The following is a 20,961-nucleotide window of genomic DNA, read 5'->3' as shown; positions in this document are numbered from 1 at the left end:
TCATTGAGTTTGACCTGCCGATGCAGATTTTAGCCGATTCCGATTAAATTTTTTCTAACTTTACAGCACAGACAAATATTATTATTTTTTTTTAATTTATTTATTTTTTTATATATAAAACACCACTTTTACCCAAACTGATTAATTAAATTTATGTTTAAGATTTTAAGTTTAAATTTTCTATAAATATTTTTTAGTCTTCATTTTCTTTTCTGACATAGCCTACTCCAGTTCTCGTTGAAACACACTATACATGCAAATTATGTGCATTTGATGTACTTTTTGTTTGAAATCATGTTTATTTTGTCCATCAAAAGTGTGCTTTCACTTTAATTGAGCGTGAGCAGCAAAAATAGACTCGGCGCCGAAACCCTCCGCTTCACTGCTGCTCACGCGACGCTCCTGCTTGACGCTCACGCGCTGCTCCTGCTCGCGGTGTGAATGCACTCACTGAACATGCACGCAATTTAATGTTTTCGACTCCACTAGAAGAGCACATAAACAAAGCAGTACTTTATGTGCAAAGACTCTCTTTCACCAGGAACGAGGAAGCTGCTTTACAGACACTCCTGTTTTACACACGTCACTCAAACAGAAGCAGGAAACTATTTGAACTCCTCAGTTCAGAGAAACAGAAACTGACAATTAAAGATACCAAAACTAAGTCCAGACCCGACTTACTTGTGGAAATTTTACAGGTGTTGTATAGAATTCACAAAGCAGGGTATGAGGTGGGGTTTTTGTGGGTTCCGGCACATATGGGTGTGGAGGGTAATGAGGAGGCAGATGAGGTGGCAAAGAAAGCAGTGCAGGAGGAAATGGTTCAACTAAATTTGCAGTATGGGTCACCAGATTACACAGAACTAATAAATTGGTCAGTAAAAGAAATGTGGCAAAGGTCATGGGATTGTGAAATGAATGGGAGAGCTTATTATTCAGAACAAAGAATGGTAGAGAAAGACAGATGTAATTATAGATGTTAGAGAAGAGATGCAGTAGTCTTATCCAGATTGAGGTTTGGGCATTGTGGGCTGAGGAGTGGGCTGGCTCTGATTGGTAAACATCCTGATGGACAGTGTGAATGTATTAGTGCAGTGTAGGAGGTACTCTCATCAAAGGAAGAAATTGTTCAGGGAACTGGGAGCAACTGGAGAAACTGTTTTTAATTTATGCTCTTTATTGAATTTGGACAGTTGGACCAAATTGAAAAAACTGATGGAGTATCTGAGAAACATTGGAGTATATAAAAAGATATAAACAAGTAGTGTTAAATAAGCTGTAAATAGCGATTAGAGAACAGAGGAGGGCAGCAAACGCCATAGCTGCGTCTAGCCTGCCGGAAACTACAAGAAGAAGAAGAAACAGAAACTGAAGTATTGTTGAGCTGTTGTGTGTTTGTGTCTCTCTGTATTCATGCAGTAAAATGGCTGAAGCCAGAATTTCTCAGGATGAGTTCACGTGTCCAGTGTGTCTGGATCTCCTGAAGGATCCAGTGGCCATTCCCTGTGGACACAGTTACTGTAAGATCTGTATTACAGACTGCTGGGATCAGGAGGATGAGAAGAGAGTCTACAGCTGCCCTCAGTGCAGACAGACCTTCAGTCCAAGACCTGCTTTAGCTAAAAACAACATTCTGGCTGAAGTGGTGGAGAAACTGAAGAAGACTAAACTTCCTGCTGACTGTTACGCTGGAGCTGGAGACGTGCAGTGTGACGTCTGTACTGGAAGAAAATACAAAGCCGTCAAGTCCTGTCTGGTGTGTCAGGAATCTTACTGTCAAACTCATTTTGACCGTCATGAGGAATTTCACTCTCGTAAGCCACACAAAGTGATTGATGCCACTGGACGACTGCAGGACATGATCTGCCGTAAACATGATAAAGAGCTAGAAATGTTCTGTATCACTGATCAAGAATGCATTTGTTTGCGATGTAAAGAGTATGAACATAAAAACCACAACACTGTATCAACTGCAGCACAGAGGACAGAGACACAGGTATGAACTGAGAGGGATTGATCACACAGAAATGAAAGTGTCTTTATTTACTCACTCATTTACTCATGTTGTCCCAAACCGGTTTGACTGAGTTTCTTCTGTGGAAAATAAAAGATGACATTTTGAAGAATGTCTCATCTATTTTAGTTTATACATTGAAAGTCTGTGAGATAGTCATTGTAAGTCAATGGAGTAAAAAAGTTTCAAGCTCCAAAAAGGAGAAAAAGCATAAAAGTAATCTAAACAACTAGTTGTTAAAGAAAGGAGTACGCTTAAGTGTATTGACATGCACTTGTAGTGTACTTCAAATTAAAAGTATATTTAAAACAAAACAAAACTGTATTTGCAGATAATATAATATTAATTAAATTAAAGGCCACTTAAGTGCAATAAAAGAGAGTCAACTTTCATGACTGTTTCATAAGTACACTTTATAAAGTACACTTTTTTATCATGTAAAATGAAAAGTTTTACTTTAAAGTACATTTTAATAATATTTAATATTTCAGTTTAACTCAATAGAATTATGAAATTACATTATATACTTAAATCTTACTTAAAGGGATACTTCAGGATTTAGCATTAAGCTTTGTATTAGTAGAAAACCTGTAGTATTTTCGAATTACCGTGCTTTCCACCCTCATATCCCCCTGAGATGAGAGAATTATGTATTTTTTGTCTGGAAATTATCCTCCGATGACGCAAAAATCGTCATTTTGCGTCATTGGAGGATTTTTTGGACAGAGGCTAAAGACTACAGCCAGTAGGAGGAGCTGTTCCGCATGTGTTCAACCCGCCCACAGGAGGTGGGATCTCACTCACAGAATGTACAAGCAGTGTCAGCCGTCTTTATTTGGAAGCTTAGCTAACAGGCTCTTGTTCTGTGGAGAAAGCTGAGTAGTAGGGGATACCATCCTCTTTTTCCCTGACATGTCCGGCTGTCGAGATCGTCCAAAATGTCCGGGATTCGGCTTTTGCTTTCTGCAGTCGCCATTCATTGTTTGTATGCACACCTTTTGTTTCAATCTAACTGAATTCATTCCGATTGGTGAATCTGAATGTAGTGTTTACATGAACGCTAAACACGTGATCGGTTGATGTGCGTTTTAACATTGCTAAGAAAATTCCTGCTCCTCCGTGAGAGATACGAGACCGGTGCGTCTCACAGGTAACGCTCATCAGTAATCACGCCACCGGCCTCGCGCCGTTCTCCCACGGCCCTTCAGCCTCGTCCTGCTCGCCACAGTAAACATGATGAATGGCGACTGTAGAACGCAAAAGCTGAATCCCGGACATTCTGGGCGATCTCGAAATCCCGGGCAGACTCGTCACGGAGACTCACTAGTAGCCTTGTTGTTTAACTGCGCTCTCTTACCGGTAGGCGTGGCTTGGGAGTGGCCTCCTAGGGCAGCGAAGCAAGTGCATTCTGGGAGTTGTTGTCTTTCATCCACATGAGCCAAAAATACATTTTCTGGCTTTTCTCAGTCTAGAAAGCTCCAAATTCAAAAATAATTTCACATTTCTTTTACATAAATGACCCATTTTAAATACACATTCATTTTTCCAGAGGTGAAGTACCCCTTTAAGTGGGCCAAAAAGTCACTCTTAAGTTCAGCTAATTGCTTTATATGTACATTTATACTATAATACATTTTCATTTAATAGCAATTAACATGCAATTACGTGTCTGAAAACATAACTGAAAACTGAAGTGTTCAGTTCACACTTATTTCAGCTCTTCGCAAAGCACGCGTGAGTATTTGAAATTGAAAGCAGCTTCTGTCAGTGATTTTCATATTTTTAATATATAAGTCAACTGCATTCCAAAAGACATATGATGCCTTCGTAGAACATTTGTAAGTATAATTCCGGCGGGCGAGACCGCACTGGCGCGCACTACAAAAGTAACATCAAGCAAACCGCGCGTATCTCATAGCGTAGGCTATATCTTGTGCAATGAAGCCCGCGAATGTCCTTGTAATTCGCTTCAACTTTTCCGAACTTTATGAAAGATTATTCTTTTGAAGGTTTGAGTGGTGTGGTGTCGTGTGTGTGTGTGTATGTGTGTGTGCGTGTGTGTGACAAAGGAATTAGAAGCAAGCAGAATATGGTTGTTTATAAAGCACACGTAGCGTCATCACGTATCTGTGTTTAACCCTCTGAGGTCGACAAACGCGCGGGCGCGTTTTGCTGGATTTTCTCCACATTGTAGCACTATAAACTTAAATTACTCAGTCATTTATAGTCATACAGAAAAAAGAAATATAAAAAAATAATCTGTGATATTTCTCCTTTTGTATGTGTCCACTTACAATCAAACCAAAACATTGTGCATAATAAAGTAAAATAAAGAAAATAAACGGTGTGCGTTCTGCCTCTCCGTCGCGGTGAACTTTTTTTTCTTGAGCACGTCTATAAACTGAAACAAAACTCAGCGAATACTTGTCACACATTTATGAGCCATATACCTTTATAAACATTTAAGTGTGTACTTTTAAATGATCGGATTCAAAACGAAAACAAATATTCTCTGTTTAAGTAATTTGTATAAAACCAACAAGATGTCCAGCTTCTTTAACGCTTCCTAATTATTTTTAATTCGGCCACGCCCACTCGCGCAAAAGAGATTCACATGCAAATCTCCACATGGAACGCGGACTCTCATTACCTCAACAACAAAACACTTCACTTTTCGTCGGGTTTGAAAGACGTGCCTGAGCTTACATTGGATTTAGGCTACCTCAGAAGAAGAAGAACGCGATTTGAAGACAAGAAAGATAAGGTAAGAAATTCTTACATATTAGTTTGTTATTGTTGCATAAATGTCATGTTGCAGTTGAACTGTTGCTAGATATATGGGGAATATTATAATATTTAGACCCGTGTTTACTGTTACTGTGTGGATATCTGCTCAAACGTAGATATGTATATGGTAACCATAATGTTTTATATTTGAGCGCGATCGCGTTTGAATGTATCATATTTTTGATAGCGATCGCGTTTGAATGTACTGTATCATATTTTGGATGAAAGCAAAACGCACCAAACGGCTTCATGTTTTTATTATTATCTCATTTCATATCATCATAACAGATGGAAACATTCTGTGAATTTTAAAAAGGAATTTTAAAAAGCAATTTTAACCAGAAAAATCTAATATTTATTTCCAGAATCGTGCAGGCCTTTCTCTTGATATCAGTATGTTCACTTTTTTTTTTTTTTCAGGGCCCAGATGCCACTGAGGACTTCAACATTCACATGAGTCTCTATACGTGAACACGGTAAAGTGAAAATCTTGGAAATTAAAGGTATGTACAATGTTTTTAGGAATGGCACAAAGGTCTGTCTTTGAAGTGCTTTTTTGGCATTTGTTGTGTATCTTTGGATTATGTTGTGTTGTAAATAAATCCAAACAATTTAAAAGCCATTCTTTTTTAAATCTCCTCATTTACAGTATTGTGCAAGGTTGCTCAGAATGGCAGGGCCTGATAGCTCCTAATAGGGCCGTTAGGGGAGGTTCTTTGTCTTTCTCAGGTGAGAAAAGCTTACATATTAATGAGCTCCCGCATAAAGCTTTCTAACACAAAACACGTCGTAAAATTTTTAAATCAATATATTGTCTTCTCTGAATGAGCAGTCAGGGTGATTTTCACATAGTTTTGGAGCAAATATTCTAGGCTACGTCATACAATTTTCAAAAGTCTTGTGAAGAAATAATCAGTATGGGTTTCATGGCCTTATTTCAGTGAGAATTTTTTTTTGTATTTTCACAAACCACGCATAAATGTCATTATCTCAGAACTACAAACTTTTACATACATGCTGCTGATATATTATTGTAGCAGAGTTTGTGCTGAATACAGTGTAATTAGTCTTTAGCCATGAAAATGTCACAAGTAACAGAAATAACCAGAAATGTCAGAGCATGTCAGAACACCTCCAGGGCCCAGAAAACAGCTCAGACCTCAGAGGGAACTAAGCTCAGACATAAATCTGAAATTGTCTTAATCGATACAGAATCGCTGGAGAGAATCTATAACAAAATATCACATAAATTAAACAAACTGTTATTTCCTGTAGCCTATGCCAGGCCATATGAGCAGTGTGCCAAGTTGATGCTTCATCTGCAATACAGACTGGTTTACTCTCGCGTGTCATGTGACCAGGGTGTAATCGCAGTTTTATGGTTAAAAAAATCGCATTTCATCATATCTCGATATTATCGCAAATGCAATTAATCGTTCAGCCCTATTCTGTTGTGTCTCACAATAGACAGCAAGTCATACAGGTTTGGAGCGACATGAGGGAGAGTAGGCTAAATGATGATAGTAATGATATAAAACTAGGCACTGATGAAATACTGCTGACATTCATTCAGAGCATGTGAGCGGGCGGATCTTGGACAGAGCGCAGAGCGGCATTTTTAAAAGGACGGAGTGTGTGTACAATGGATATAAGCCAATTTTAATTTTAATCGTGCGCGTTGCGCAAAAGTTTACTTATAAAAATTCTGGCATAATAGTTAATTTACTTAAAAAAAAATGTATGTATATTTTTGTTTATATAGTTTTTATTTATATTATTAGGCCCATTTATTCGTTTAATTTTACAGGACTTTTTGTGTAGGCTATATTCTTTCTTACATAGGCCTAATTTGTAATTTGAAATAAAACATTTCTATTTGAAAAATGTTGTTGTTGCTCATTAGTTCTTTAGGAGGTAAGGCTGTGGTCTAAGCTAAAAGTGATCATATACATGTAGATTTTTTTCCTTTTTTGGAGCGAGCGGGGGCGATTTGAGTGGAGCGCGAAGCAAACTGCGTTGAGCACTGAGCGATAATGAGCGGAGCGGCCTGATGTAGCTTTGAGCGGGGGAGCGGAGGGGTGAACAGTTCCGTGAGAGATGAGCTGAGATTCTCACCGCTCCACTCCGCTCATATGCTCTGCATTCATTTCAGGAAACCATGAGTCTGTGGTTTGAACCAGACAGTAAACCACTTTAACCACTTCACCAACTCTGGATTCATGTAACTTTAATGACAGCAGTTTTATGTGTCATTCCCTGTCATTGGTTTGTCCTCCAGAAACAGCTGAAGGAGACGCAGATGAAGATCCGTCAGAGAATCCAGCAGAGACAGAAAGATCTTCAGCATCTGAGAGAGGCTGTGAAGTCTCATAAGGTGAGTCTGGAGAAGAAGAGAAGTTTGAGACGTCTCAGTTTGGACTCTGTCAGTCGTGCTGAAGCCACTGTGTGATTGTGATGTGTGTGTAACAGCGCTCTGCACAGACAGCAGTGGAGGACAGTGAGAGGATCTTCACTGAGATCATCCGCTCCATTGAGAGAAGCCGCTCTGAGGTCACACAGCGGATCAGAGATCAGGAAAAGACTGCAGTGAGTCGAGCTGAAGGACGACTGGAGCGACTGGAGCAGGAGATCAATGATCTGAGGAGGAGAGACGCTGAGCTGGAGCAGCTTTCACACACACAAGATCACATCCAGTTCCTGCAGGTAACAGAGATCTAGAAGAACAGGATCATAGTGGACTTGAGCAAGATCCTGCTATGACAGAGAAACATTTCATGAGAGCAGAATGAGCCGTTGACTGAGATGTTGTCAGGAATTCAGTCAGATTCAGTCAAGTGTTGTGTTATCATATCATCATCAGTCAGACTCTCATCTGATCATCTTCTGTTTAAAGAGACACACTTACAAAGCCCTGGGAAATTTACCATTAAATATTAACTCATTTTTCCTTCTGGTTTCTTCTGTCTTGATGAAATCAGTGAACTTGATGGGATCAATATCCAGCCAACTAGATTTTTCATCATCTTTTTAATGAAATCTTTTATTTCTACTAAAATAATTTCAGTAATTGGCACCAAAATTAGGTCAGGTGATCTTCAAAATTGATAATATTGATAATGTTGATAAAATTAAACAAACAAAACAAATTTCAATAGAAATTACATTGAGTATATTTTAGTTTATCATAAATGTGTGTCAATTCATTCAGCTGCAACTAACCATATTTCAAAGGTAATATAATTAATTATGAAATTGTTGGTCAAAAAGCTCTCTAAATATTAGCTAATTGCATGTAATATAAAGTTAGACTTTAAGACATTAATTTAATTAAAATAGTTATAATTAAGTGTATAATAATTAAGTGTCTGAAAGCATTACATTCAATCTACTCTTAAAGGGGTCATATAATGGTACATGCACTTTTACCATAGACAGTAAAAGAAATGGACACTGCGACCCCACAGGTTTCAACGGAGACAGTTGAAGTCAATTAGAAGCACTGACTTCCTGGGGGTCGAGCGTACTGCGCAGACTCAAACTGAGCTTGACGACGTAGATGTGACGTGAGCAACCTGTCTGTCTTCTAGTAGCTGTGCCAAGAGAAATCTGAATCATTCCCTTCCGAAACTTGCAGAGACAGAGAGCGTGAGTAGGAGGTGTCCATGAACTAGGAGCAGGATAAACTTATTAAAGTATTCTGATTAATTATTTTGTCATTTTGCCTCCACATCCCCCCGATTGCCCGCGAGCTTCTCCTCCTGTCCATACGGTAATTTCTCTACTGTGCGACAGAGAGTCGCAGGTTATGACGCAATCGTTAGCTTATTTTTACAAAAATTGCTTCTACGGGGCCATAGCGTAAGCTACAAGGTAATGGAGCCTTTTATACATTTTCGTGTTTCTTTAGAAATAAAAAATGGACAAATGGAGTCTTTAAACGCCTCAGATGTAAAGTTATTCGCTGTCAAAGTGACGCCAAAATGAATGGGAGTCAATGGAATGCTAACAGCAGGTGGGGGTCCGCTAATCAATGGCGGCGCCCGGGGAACCTTCAATAAAATTTGAAACGCTGACTTTTACAAGTTGATTGTACTGAAATGTGTGTTGGCAGTGCCTGTACACAACCATCATAAAATGATAAAAATCCATCCAGTGTTTTTTTTTTAATCTCCTCATATGTTTGACCCTCTCTGAAATCAAGCCGTTCGATTTTGTGACTTCACAAAATCGACGCCCCCCCATGATTGTGATTGACAGCAGCGTTTCAACACAGACCCGCCCTCGCTCGTGAGCGAGCTGTCTGTCATCATAGCGCATTGATATGCTGGAGAAGAATGGCGTCTAAGCGATTGTGGCCTTGGGTGTAATAAGGAACACAGCAGTCATTTTGATGTTTTTGATGGAATATTCCCAAAGCATTGACGCAGGGATTCCCTCACGGGGATTCCCCACGATCAACCTCAATGCTTTCATTTTTGTGCGAGTCATTTCACACCAGACTGCTTTACAAACGAGGGCCAGTAAAGCTGGTTTTGCTAAGAAGCTGTTCCTGAAAATAGGATCGGTACTAACTATTCGTGTTCCTGCTGCACCTCTAGAAGAACTGAAGTGAGTGTAACGTTTTATTAACCTTTATATTAATATTTATATTAATTTTTGCATATCGCTTGCTGCACGCTTCATGATGAATGCAGGTTTACACTCAGGGTACATTACGGCATGTTTTCTATGTACGACGTTCTCAATATAATTCAGAATCCCACGTTTATAATGAACAACGCGTTATGGTTATTGTGTTATTGTGTTAGAAACGGTGTACACACAGAACAGAGGGTGGGGTGAGCAAAGCTCATTATCATTTAAAGACGTATGCACTTAAACGGCGTGCTGAAAACAGAGCTGTTTTTTACCAGGTAAAATGAGTGTTTTCTTACAATACTAATGAGAATTTTTAATTAAAGTATATTACAAACTTTTAATTTAGACCCTAAAGAATCATATTAGCTTGTACAAAAATGGCATTATATGACCCCTTTAAGTATATATATATATATATATATATATATATATATATATATATATATTAGTGCTGTCAAAGTTAGCGCGTTATTAACGCGTTAACGCAAAATCATATTAACGGCACTAATTTTTTTAACGCGCGATTAACGCAGCGCGTATTTTCTGTTTGACCCGTGGCCCAACCCCTAGTTGGAGAAATGGAGATACACAGTGTTGCCAACTTAGTGACATTGCAGATCCATTTAGAGATTTTTTTCCCCTTCAAACAAGCGCCCAAACCTTATTTAGTTTCTGAATCTACCGGTACCGCCGGTACTGCTCTCCCAGCGCGCACAACTCTCTCTCTCTCTCACTCTCTGTCTGCGTCTCGCGCTGCAGAGAGGAGGAGCGCTTAAACACAGATATTATGTTGCTTCTCTAATTTTACATGCAAGTATAGGCGAAATTACAGCACAGATATTGTCTTTATCTTATGTGTATTTGATTTCATCAGACGACGGCTCGATTATCAGGATTTTTGTGCAGATTAACATCTTGTAAGGGAGAGCTGGTTATGTCTTAATGGGTCGCGTTTCAGTCACCATTTCATATTCATTCCGTTGTTTGACAACAGAAACGGTCAAATATACCAATGAAAACAATTTTATTGAGAATTTAGCTTCATCAAAATGGGCACAGAGAGAGACAAACTAATGTAATAATAAATAATAAATGTACATTTAGCATTTTCAGAAGAGCTGCCCTTTCATGCAAAAATTTTAACATGTTTGTGTTAGTAAATTGCTCAGTGCAAAGAAAGAGAAGTAATGGGAACCTGGTATTTCTTTTTTCTTTCTACATGTGTCTAATAGACATGAACAAGTTCTTTGAAAAACATCTATGACCTTTGAAACATGTCTCGTTTACCACCTCTTTTACCACATTTGTTTATCACATTTCTCGTTTACCACATTTACCACCTCTATGACATGTAGTGCGGTACCCACTAGTTCATGTCCCATTTACTCCGTGTTTCTGTCTAAAATCCTGGTTAAATCATACATATTGCTACTCACGCATTTCCTGCTTCCCGGTCCGGTTCGACTGCTCCTATGCAGATGCGCGCGCCGCTGTAGGGGCAGTATTTCTCCCCGTCCCACAGCAGAGGGTGCAGAGCATTGTTCACAGGGGTGTTTGTTTGTAGTAATGTTTTGTATGTATACGTGTGGTGTGAATAGGTGGTGTAAATGTTGTATATGTAGTTTGTGATATGATGATAATATTTCGTTTTCATGTAATGTTTATTTTCTACTTAGTTTATAGCTTATTTATGGCCTTAGGCTAAAGATAATACCCTGATTGTTGGTATGGTCCAATTAGCCCTGAATGGACCAATTTGGCCTAATGCTTTGGCCTATTTAAGAGGGCCTCATTCTGCAGTAGGGAGAGGGAGGGTGAGTACTAGCTTGCTGTGAGGCTATGTACAAAGTGTTTGCTGTACTATCATTGAAAGCTAGAAGCATTGTGCCATTTTGATTTATTTTTTATTATTGTGTTTTCTTGACTTTTGAGTTAAAATATAAATAAACTTTATTATATTTTTGGAACAATTGAGCTCTGGTAACCGTATTTTCCACCTCCACCATCTAAAGCCAGTGAGCCTACACATTCCAATACATGGGGTGACGCTCGGTCTCTCACATTTGGTGTCAGAAGTGGGGTGGTACGCTGACCGACACTTGCTAATAGAGGAGGAAAACGGCACCAGTCCCGGGGGAAAATGGCATACCGGAGGCTAGCCAAAGGTGACCCGAAGGAGGTTGAGGAGGAGACAGATGAACTCCCAGATGGCGATGCTGGGGCCCAAGCATTGGGCGGAGACCAGACAGAGGGGACTTCTCCTTGAGAAGACTCTGCAGACACATGAGAGGGCGGCGTATAAGCAGGAGCAGCGCTGGAGGAGTGTGCAGATACAGCTGAACCAGTTGAGGGATGATGTGGACGCAGAGAGGAGGCATCCGCCTACCACTCTACCAGGGCCTCAACCAGGAGCGCAAGTTCAGCTGGCAGCACCAGTACCAGCAGCGCCGGTAGCACCTGCACCAGCACCAGCAGCTCCAGGTCCGGCTCCAATTCAAGCTCCAGTGGCGCCGGTGGCACCAGTAGTACCTGCAGCTCCAGCGGCCTGGGCCAGATAGGCCATTCCAAGGTTCGAGGAGGGGGACGACATCGAACAGTACCTCACCACGTTCGAGCGGCTGGCCACAGCTTACCGCTGGCCCAGAGAGGACTGGGCAGTGTTTCTGGTGCCATACCTCACTGGGAAAGCCCACAGCGCCTATGTGGCCATGGGTATGGACCAGTTAATGGAGTACGACAGTGTGAAGGAGGCAATACTGCACAAGTATGAAATCAATGAGGAGGTGTACCGGAGGAGGTTCCGTGAACCGGATGTCAGGCCAGGAGAGACCCCCCGTGAGCTGTACACCCGCCTCAGGGATTTATTTCAGAAGTGGATTAGGCCGGCAAATAAGTCGGTTGAAGAGATCAGCGAGATGCTCATCCTGGAACAGTACCTCCGCACTCTGACACCGGACATTCGAGTCTGGGTGAAGGAGCACAATCCCCAGAATGGTCAAAGGGCGGCGGAGCTGGTGGAGAACTTCATGGCGGCCCGACGGGGCCACAAGCACTTCCGGCTGGAGTCACAGCCAAGACCAGCAGCCCGTGGTAGGTGTGAGGTCTTTGGTCAGGGGAGTGGTGCAAAGGCTAGTGAGCCCAGTAGAATGCCTGCCCGGAACTATTTTGTCCCAACCAAGCCCGGAGATAGCCTAGAGCCAAGAACCGGAGGTCCGGTGGTATGCTATTTTTGTGGTCAGGAAGGACATATAAAGCCTGAATGCCCGAACAGGAAGCCCAAGCACTCCAGCCATAGCTGTATTCCCCGTCCAGAAGAGGGCAATATATGTTTTATGGGAAGGTTACAGACAATGCCGGTCCTTGTTAATGGAAAAGATGCTACTGTCCTGCTAGACACAGGAAGTACCCAAACACTTGTGCAGACCCACCTAGTGGAGAAGAGGGACTTTGTGCATGGTAGGAAGCTGAAGGTTCTGTGTGTCAATGGATATGAACATGAGTATCCGACAGCCGAAGTGTACATGAATATTAGAGGCCAGACATACCAGATGATGGTTGGTGTGGTGGAGAGGCTGAGCCATCCTGTTGTAATAGGCTAGGACATTATTGTGCTACCGGAATTAGTGCGGTCCAGCAGGCCAGTGAATATGGTCATTACTCGATCCCAGAGCAAAACACAGGACCCTGAGAAAGGAGAGACCGATGAATCGACTGAGCCAAATAGCCTGTCAGAGTTGCCTTTTCCAGAGGGGGAGAATACTCCTCCAGCCAAAACAAGGTACAGGAAGACCAGAAGACAGCGGAGGCAGGCTAGGCTAGTGGGCACCATGGAGAGCTATGAAGAGCTACAACTCACCCAGCCAGTGGATGATTGGGGTGAGGTCCCAGATAATTTTGAGCAGCTGCAGAGAGAGGACCCCACTTTGCAAAAAGCGTATGACAGGGTCACACAAGTAGATGGTGTGTTCACTGAGATGCCTACTTCACTGTCTGGAGAAGGCTACGTAGTGAAGGAGGGATTGCTTTACCATGAGCCAGGAGAGGGCAGGGCAGAGCAGCTGGTGGTTTCTAAGCAGTTGAGGGAATGGGTGTTAGCCATGGGGCATACCATCCCTTGGGCAGGTTACTTGAGCAACACCAAAAGCTATGAGCGTATTGCAGCCAGGTTCTATTGGCCAGGGCTTAATAGTGAGGTGCGGCAATACTGTAAATCCTGTCCCGAGTGCCTGTTCACCAGCAAGAGGAAAACTAGCCCTTATCCCCTTCAGCCACTGCCGATCATAGAAGTTCCCTTCTCTCGCATAGCCATTGACATTGTAGGGCCCCTGGAAGGAACCCAAACAGGGTTCAAATACATATTAGTCATTTGTGACTATGCCACTCGCTACCCTGAGGCGTTTCCTTTGCGCAAGGTTACTGCTGGTCCAATTGCACAGGCCCTGTTGCAGCTATTTTCTAGGGAAGGCATTCCCCAGGAAGTCCTAACCGATCAGGGCACAGCCTTCCTGTCAAAGACATTAAAACAGGTTTATAGCTTGCTAGGCATCAAGGGCATTCGGACCACCCCGTACCACCCTCAGACAGATGGCCTGGTTGAACGCTATAACCAGACTTTAAAGGGCATGTTGAGAAAGTTTGTAGCGGCCAATGGGAAGGACTGGGACCTCAGACCCCCAAGTCTCACAGCGTCCTCATGCATGTCCTCAAAATGAGGGACAAGATGGAGGAAATGACCGAGCTGGTGCAGGCTAACATGGAGCAGGCCCAAATGCACCAGAAGGCCTGGTATGACAAGGCTGCCAGGCAGAGGCTCCTCAACCCAGGGCAGAAAATTTTGCTTCTTCTGCCCACCTCGGAAAACAAACTGCTTGCCAGGTGGCAGGGTCCATACGAGGTGGTGCGGAAAATGGGTCCGGCCACCTATGAGATTGACCTTCCTAGGAGAAGAAAACACAGACAGACCTTTCATGTCAATCTCCTGAAAGAATGGCATGAGAGGGCCGTACAACCAGGATTACAACTCCGGGTGCAGGCTGTGGTGGAGTAGGAGGAGAGTCCAGAGCAATTCTTCCCCACCAGTCAGCCAGCGTCTACCCTGAATGTATCCCACTTGACCTCCCACCAACAGAGGGAGCTAGAGGGAATCATCCCTCCTGACCTGTTTCAGGAAAAGCCAGGATTTACTTCTGTGGTGGAACACTCCATTCCACTCAAAGACACTACCCCAATACGCCAAAGAATGTACCGGGTTCCTGAGCATCTTCTGCCATCTCTCAAAGCCGAGGTGGAGGAGATGCTGGCCTTGGGGGTGATTGAGCACTCTTCCAGTGAGTGGAGTAATCCTGTGGTGCTAGTGCCCAAAAAGGATGGCACTATGCGCTTTTGCATTGACTTTCGGCGGGTGAATGCCCCGTCTCACTTTGACGCTTACCCCATGCCTAGGCTCGAGGACTTAATCGAGCGCCTCGGCAAAGCGTCCTTCATCACTACCTTGGATTTATGCAAGGGATACTGGCAGGTGCCTTTAGCCAGGACAGACACTGCACACTGCATTCCGGAACCCGCAGGGTCTGTTCCAGTTTGTGGTGATGCCATTTGGCCTGCAGGGGGCGCCAGCCACTTTTCAAAGACTTATGGATATTGTGTTGGCAGGTACAAACTCTTTTGCTGCTGCATACCTGGATGACATAGTGGTGTACAGCGCCACCTGGGGGGAGCATCAGCGTCAGCTAGGTGAGGTATTGCAGCGCATTCAGCGAGCGGGCCTGACCATCCACCCAAAAAAGTGTACCATAGCCCAGGAGGAGGTCAAATACCTTGGCCATGATCTGGATCGTGGTGTGATCCGGCCGCAAAAGGACAAAGTCGAGGCAGTACAGGACTGTCCAAGGCCCCAGACAAAGAAGGACGTCAGGTAATTTCTAGGGCTGGTGGGCTGGTATCGCCGATTTGTGCCGGACTTTGCCCGACGAGCAGCTCCCTTGTCAGACTTGACTCGGAAGTCAAGCTCCACCCAGCTTCAATGGGGGGAGGAGCAAGACAAAGCCTTTTTGGATTTAAAAGAGACCCTCTGCAAAGATCCAGTTCTCCAGAGCCCTGACTTTGGAGAGCACTTCACTGTCCAGACTGACACATCTGGTGTTGGTCTTGGGGCGGTGCTGCTCCAAGGAGAGGGGGACGACAAAAAACCTGTGGCTTATATTAGCCGGAAACTGTTTTTTTTATTATTATTAAGTGTCAAATACTAGAGTTTGTAGCATTAAATGATGAATATGAGAAGAATGTGTTGATTGTGTGAAAGTGCTGGATTGAAGCGAGTCACTGAAGAGAAGTCAAGTCAACAAGAGCCGCTCTGATATAGTGCAGGTTATTGGATGAAGTGTGGAGATGATGAGTTTTGATTTCTGTTTTCTGTAGAGTTTCCAGTCTCTCTCAGCACCTCCTGAATCTACAGACGAACCCGACGTTTCCTTCAGTTCTCTCTCCTCTTTTGATGGCATGAGAGAATCTGTCTGTCAGCTGAGAGACAAACTGGAGGATTTCTGCAAAGAGGAGATCAAGAAGATCTCAGACGGAGGTAAAGTCCTGCGCCTCGTTTATACAGACGTGTGAGAAAGATCCGAAATCTGAACGTACAACCGTTTCCGAAATGTTCCTATGATTTATAAACATCCATTTTGCAGAAAATTCTCAGTTTATAAATCATCTTAAATTCAAGTGCAATGTGAACAAGTCCATCAAATCCTCCTACAGAACGGCCACAAATATCTCTTGATGATTCAGAAATATGGACTCATCATCATGGACAAGCGTTTATATACACATGACGGAGGATAAAATCCATGGAATTTAGGATCAATCCGATGTGTGTGTTTTATAAATGAAGCCTCTGGAGATTATTAATCTGCTCTCAGAAATGAGTCCATCATCTAATATTATAGAACATCATATTAGAAATGTCTTAGAAATGAATGTATTTTATCTTGTCATTTCTCTTCACACTGTTCATGTCTGTTTATTTCCACAGTCACTTTCACCAACATGAATCCCAAGACCAGGAACGACTTTCTACAATGTGAGTCACTAGAAAACAAGCAGAAAAAACTCACTGAATGTGTTCATGTTCTTCCTGTAGAAGGAGAAATAAATCATGATAGAAGAGTTTTATAATTGATCATGTAAATGATGATTTGCACAGGATATTTGGTCAGCTGTACTGAGACACCGATGATACATTGAACATTGATTCATGAAGAGTTCAGATACATTAAAAGATCAGACAGATTCATAATTCCTGTTTCTGATGTGTTTTCTCTCCATCAGATTCCCATCAGCTCACTCTGGATCTGAACACAGTGAATAAACACCTCAGTCTGTCTGAGAGGAACAGAGTGATTACTGTCACTGACACAGAGCAGTCGTATCCTGATCATCCAGACAGATTTGATCGTTATTCTCAAGTGTTGTGTAGAGAGAGTGTGTGTGGACGCTGTTACTGGGAGATTGAGTGGACTGGGAGTTGTGTGTTTATATCAGTGTCATATAAGAGCATCAGCAGGAAGGGATTGGTTTATGAGTGTGCGTTTGGATATAATGATCAGTCCTGGAGTTTGGACTGCTCTTCCTCTAGTTACACATTCAGACACAATAACATACACACTGATCTGCCTGTAAAGTCCATCAGCGGAAGAATAGGAGTGTATGTGGATCACAGTGCAGGAACTATGTCCTTCTACAGCGTCTCTGACACAGTGAGCCTCATCCACACAGTCCAGACTACATTCACTCAGCCGTTATGTCCTGGGTTTTGGGTTAGTTCTGGATCATCAGTGAAACTGTGTTGATGTTTCAGAACAGATTGTAGAGAGATTTTACCCATAATACTTTGAGCTGCACGATAAATCAGTAACAGTGAAATACAGATACTCTTATTTTAATTTTCTTTAATAGCTTAACTTCTGCCACAGAAATAATAGAATAAATGTGTGTATTAAATCCTTTATAGAGACAGTAAGAATGGTGTGTGTGTGTGTGTGTATATCAAGCTATAATTGTATTGATGGAAATCATATTCATTTAGTTTTTTTTTTTTTTGTAGTGACACAATCATTTTAATATTACTGTTAAAAGTACCTTTCATATACAATTATTAAACACAAACAAAATGAAAAGATTAAGGAATAATGAATAATGAAATAACAGAAATGGTTGTGAACAATGTAAGGAGTGAAGATGTGGAAAATTACATTAGTAGTGGAGAAAATAGTGCTGGAAAACAATCACAGTTCAAAATGTGAGGAAAATTGTGATGCAGAAGATGAGGGATGAAGAAGCACTTTCTGAGACGTCAGATATTGGGTCACAAGGGATGGGAATCATGAACTCTTTACAATAAATAAATGACTTTCACAACATTTGATGAAGTTGTTGATGTAAAATAGTTCTGTCCAGATATGGAGAAATGTATCAGTGTTGTTGCAAAAAGCAGTGTACTGCTAGTACACTGTACTGGATAAAAAGAAAAGATTCCAGCTGAAAAAGATGCAAATGAAATAAAGGAAAATAAAAGTGCAGCTTCACAAAAATATTTACTCTGTGCTTTTTTCTTTTCTGTATTTTTTTTCTTCTTGCTTCTCTATATGGATGTGTGGAGAGTCGAGCCATTTCACTTCAGATCAACCAATAGACACTACATGAACATAAATGGAGAACACAGCATACAATCCAGTTAAAGAAAAAAAAACATCAAGATGTTAGGTCTGGCAACTCACCATAGACACGGCTCAAACCGAGGGGCGGGATAAACGGTTGTCTTTCAAATTCCCTCTGCACGCAATAGGACAGCGCTACAACCAACCAGAGCATTTCCCAACAGTGGAGCTAGTTGATAGATTAAACTTTTGCCGTATCTGGTCGGCAAAACTACGAACACACCTTCCTGTTTTAAGAATGACTTAAGTGCCGTTCTTTTTTTCTTTCATGAAGAAAAGCTTAACTCCAAGTCCTCCAGAGTCACAGACAAAGCTGTTTGGAAAGACCGCTGTTCGCCAGCAGCAGCCGCTCTTCTTTGTGTTCCAGTAGCAGGGAATTCTCGCGGAACGTCACAACTCTGTCGTCATAATGTTAAGCCCGCCCACCGACTCTATACACGATGTGATTGGCCTGACTAGAGTTTGGTTTTTCCAGCTCGAAAGTCAACGGAAAGTTGCTAGACTACCTTGGCTGCAAAATAAATTTTGCAGCCGCTAGGGTGCGTCTATTTCTAGGCTACAAATAGACACCAGTGATGCGCTGGTCAATGTATAAACAACCTGCACCCGACCGTCGTTTTCAACTAACCCGCCCACAACTCGGACCGAAAAAAAAAACTGACCGGGCTGAAACCCGAGCCTGCGAAGTCCTCCTAGCAGCTCAAAGGAGGAAAAGACGGTTAAGTCCCGCCGCGGCCTGACCACCGTCAAAGCTTTCCGCTCTGTCAGTCCCCGTAGTCATGGCTACTGCAGATGTGTATTACGCAGCCAACGAGCCGGTGATACAACCCGCTCGCCTGCATACAACCGCCGTTATCACGCGACCCAGAGAAATCTCAAAAAGAGCATAATGTCTAGTTGTCCGGCTCACGCTCCATGTGTTTTAAGTGTAGAAAATGTGCCCACGTTTCAGTGTTCACCCCTGCACACAAGCACTATACCCCCTGTGTCTCTCACGGAGCCCACTCTCATAAAGCTGACAAAAGCCGCTCAAGTGTTAGATGTAGGATATGTGCCCACAACCCCGTGCCCACACCTACTCACTGCCCACTCTGTTACATGGCCACTCCCTGCCGGTCACATCACGGATGTAAGTCCCGTGCCCGCTCACGAGCGCTCACACTTACTGACAAGCACTTTACTCCCGGTGCTGCTCTCGCGCCCCGTTCCTCGCACAATATGCTCCCCGTCCAAAGCCACCGGGACATTGTGTATAAAACGGCCAGCCATCGATGTCTGCGAGCCGCCGTATTTGAGCACCAAGAGCGTGCGCACTCCGCCCGCACCTCCGAATCAGGTTCTCGAGCCCGCAGAATGCGGCGATCGGAACCCGGAGGCCATTCTGCCCCTAGCCATACATGCAAAAGCATGGGAAGCTATTCCAGGCGTGTCAGAATGGGTGTTGAGCACAGTAAAGCAGGGCTATTCGTTGCAGTTCGCTCGCCATCCCCCGGGCTTTCGAGCGCGAACCGAGACGAGAGTAATTGGGGAAGTAGCACACCTACTTCGTGCAGAAATAGCGAAACTTCTGTGCAAAGGGGCCATAGAACCGGTACCTCCTTCTCTGAGTGAGTCAGGCTTTTACAGCCGTTATTTCCTTGTGCCCAAGAAGGATGGAGCCCTCAGACCTATCTTAGATCTGAGATATTTGAACAAATCTCTTATGAGAAGACCGTTCAAAATGCTCACAACCAGACAGATCCTCGCACAAATTCACCCAGGCAACTGGTTTATTTCCCTCAATCTGAAAGACGCTTACTTTCAGATTCAGATAGTACCTCGTCATAGGCCATTCTTGAGATTTGTCTTCGACGGTCAGGTATATCAATACACCGTCCTGCCGTTCGGCCTGTCTTTAGCACCCCGTACATTCACGAAGTGCATGGACACGGCTCTTGCCCCCTGAGGACTCAGGGCATGCGGATTTTGAACTATTTGGACGATTGACTGATTCTAGCACAGTCAGATGAAGAACTTATTTCTCACAGAACAGTGCTTCTTGGCCATCTGGAAAGCCTGGGTCTCATGGTCAACTGAACCAAGAGCTCATTGCTGCCCAGTCAGTCAGCCTCTTTTCTGGGTATAGAACTGGACTCTGTGGCAATGACGGCCCGGCTGTCGACACAGCGCGCTCGCAGTGTTCAATGCCTGGCCACGTCTTTCCAGCCGGGCAGCGTCGCACCTCTAAAAACATTTCAGAGGATGCTGGGTTGTATGGCATCAGCTGCAGCAGTGCTTCAGCTGGGTCTACTGCGTATGCGCCCACTGAAACGCTGGTTGAACGCTCGAGTGCCTCACCGAGCCTAGGCGTCCGGCTGCATACGAATCAGAGTGACTCAGAGCTGTGTTTCAGCACTGAGACCCTGGTTAGCGGCCGACTGGTACCAGCGGGGAGTGACAATGGGAGCTGTCTCGCACCGAAAAGTTATCTCGACAGACGCCTCCAACTTGGGTTGGGGCGCTCTTTTCGAGGGCAAACCGGTTTTTGGTGGTCAGACCAGGAGAAATGCCTTCATATAAACTGTCTGGAGATGATAGCGGTTGAGAACGAGCTGAAGCGTTTCCTCCCACACATACGGGGACACCACGTTCTAGTCTGCTCGGACAACATGTGAATCACCAGGGCAGTGTCAGATCCAGGAACCTTTGCAAACTGACAGAACGCCTTTTCGTGTGGGCTCATCACTCGTTGCGCTCGCTGAGAGCCACGCATGTACCGGGCCACAAGAATGTCGGCCCAGACAGACTGTCCAGGGACAACATTCCCCTGGG

At 43.3% G+C, this 20,961-nt stretch overlaps 2 protein-coding genes across 2 annotated transcripts in view; both read left to right on the top strand.

Moving 5' to 3' along the window:
* mcrip1 (MAPK regulated corepressor interacting protein 1) overlaps positions 1-20,961 on the top strand; it is a 362,891-nt gene that overhangs the window by 277,578 nt on the left and 64,352 nt on the right. The gene's annotated exons all lie outside the window — the stretch shown is intronic.
* LOC307155582 (tripartite motif-containing protein 16-like) lies at positions 892-18,019 on the top strand. The gene is made up of 6 exons (XM_079866333.1): positions 892-1,996; positions 7,080-7,175; positions 7,271-7,504; positions 15,857-16,016; positions 16,467-16,514; positions 16,763-18,019. Exons 1-6 carry the CDS (start codon positions 1,424-1,426, stop codon positions 17,281-17,283), a joined length of 1,632 nt encoding a protein of 543 aa, XP_079722459.1. The 5' UTR covers positions 892-1,423; the 3' UTR covers positions 17,284-18,019.

This window comes from Squalius cephalus (assembly GCF_949319135.1).
Source record: "Squalius cephalus genome assembly, chromosome: 1".
NCBI classification, from domain to species: Eukaryota; Metazoa; Chordata; class Actinopteri; order Cypriniformes; family Leuciscidae; genus Squalius; species Squalius cephalus.
The sequence above is the reverse complement of the archived record's forward strand: the minus strand, read 5'-3'. Positions and strand labels throughout refer to the sequence as shown.

Bases quoted from the DNA above. Each gene is read 5' to 3' on its own strand.
- LOC307155582 (XM_079866333.1), top strand. From the start codon at position 1,424: ATGGCTGAAGCCAGAATTTCTCAGGATGAGTTCACGTGTCCAGTGTGT. The intron at 7,176-7,270 runs GTGAGTCTGGAG...TGTGTGTAACAG, and splicing joins AGGCTGTGAAGTCTCATAAG to CGCTCTGCACAGACAGCAGT. The intron at 7,505-15,856 runs GTAACAGAGATC...TGTTTTCTGTAG, and splicing joins ATCACATCCAGTTCCTGCAG to AGTTTCCAGTCTCTCTCAGC.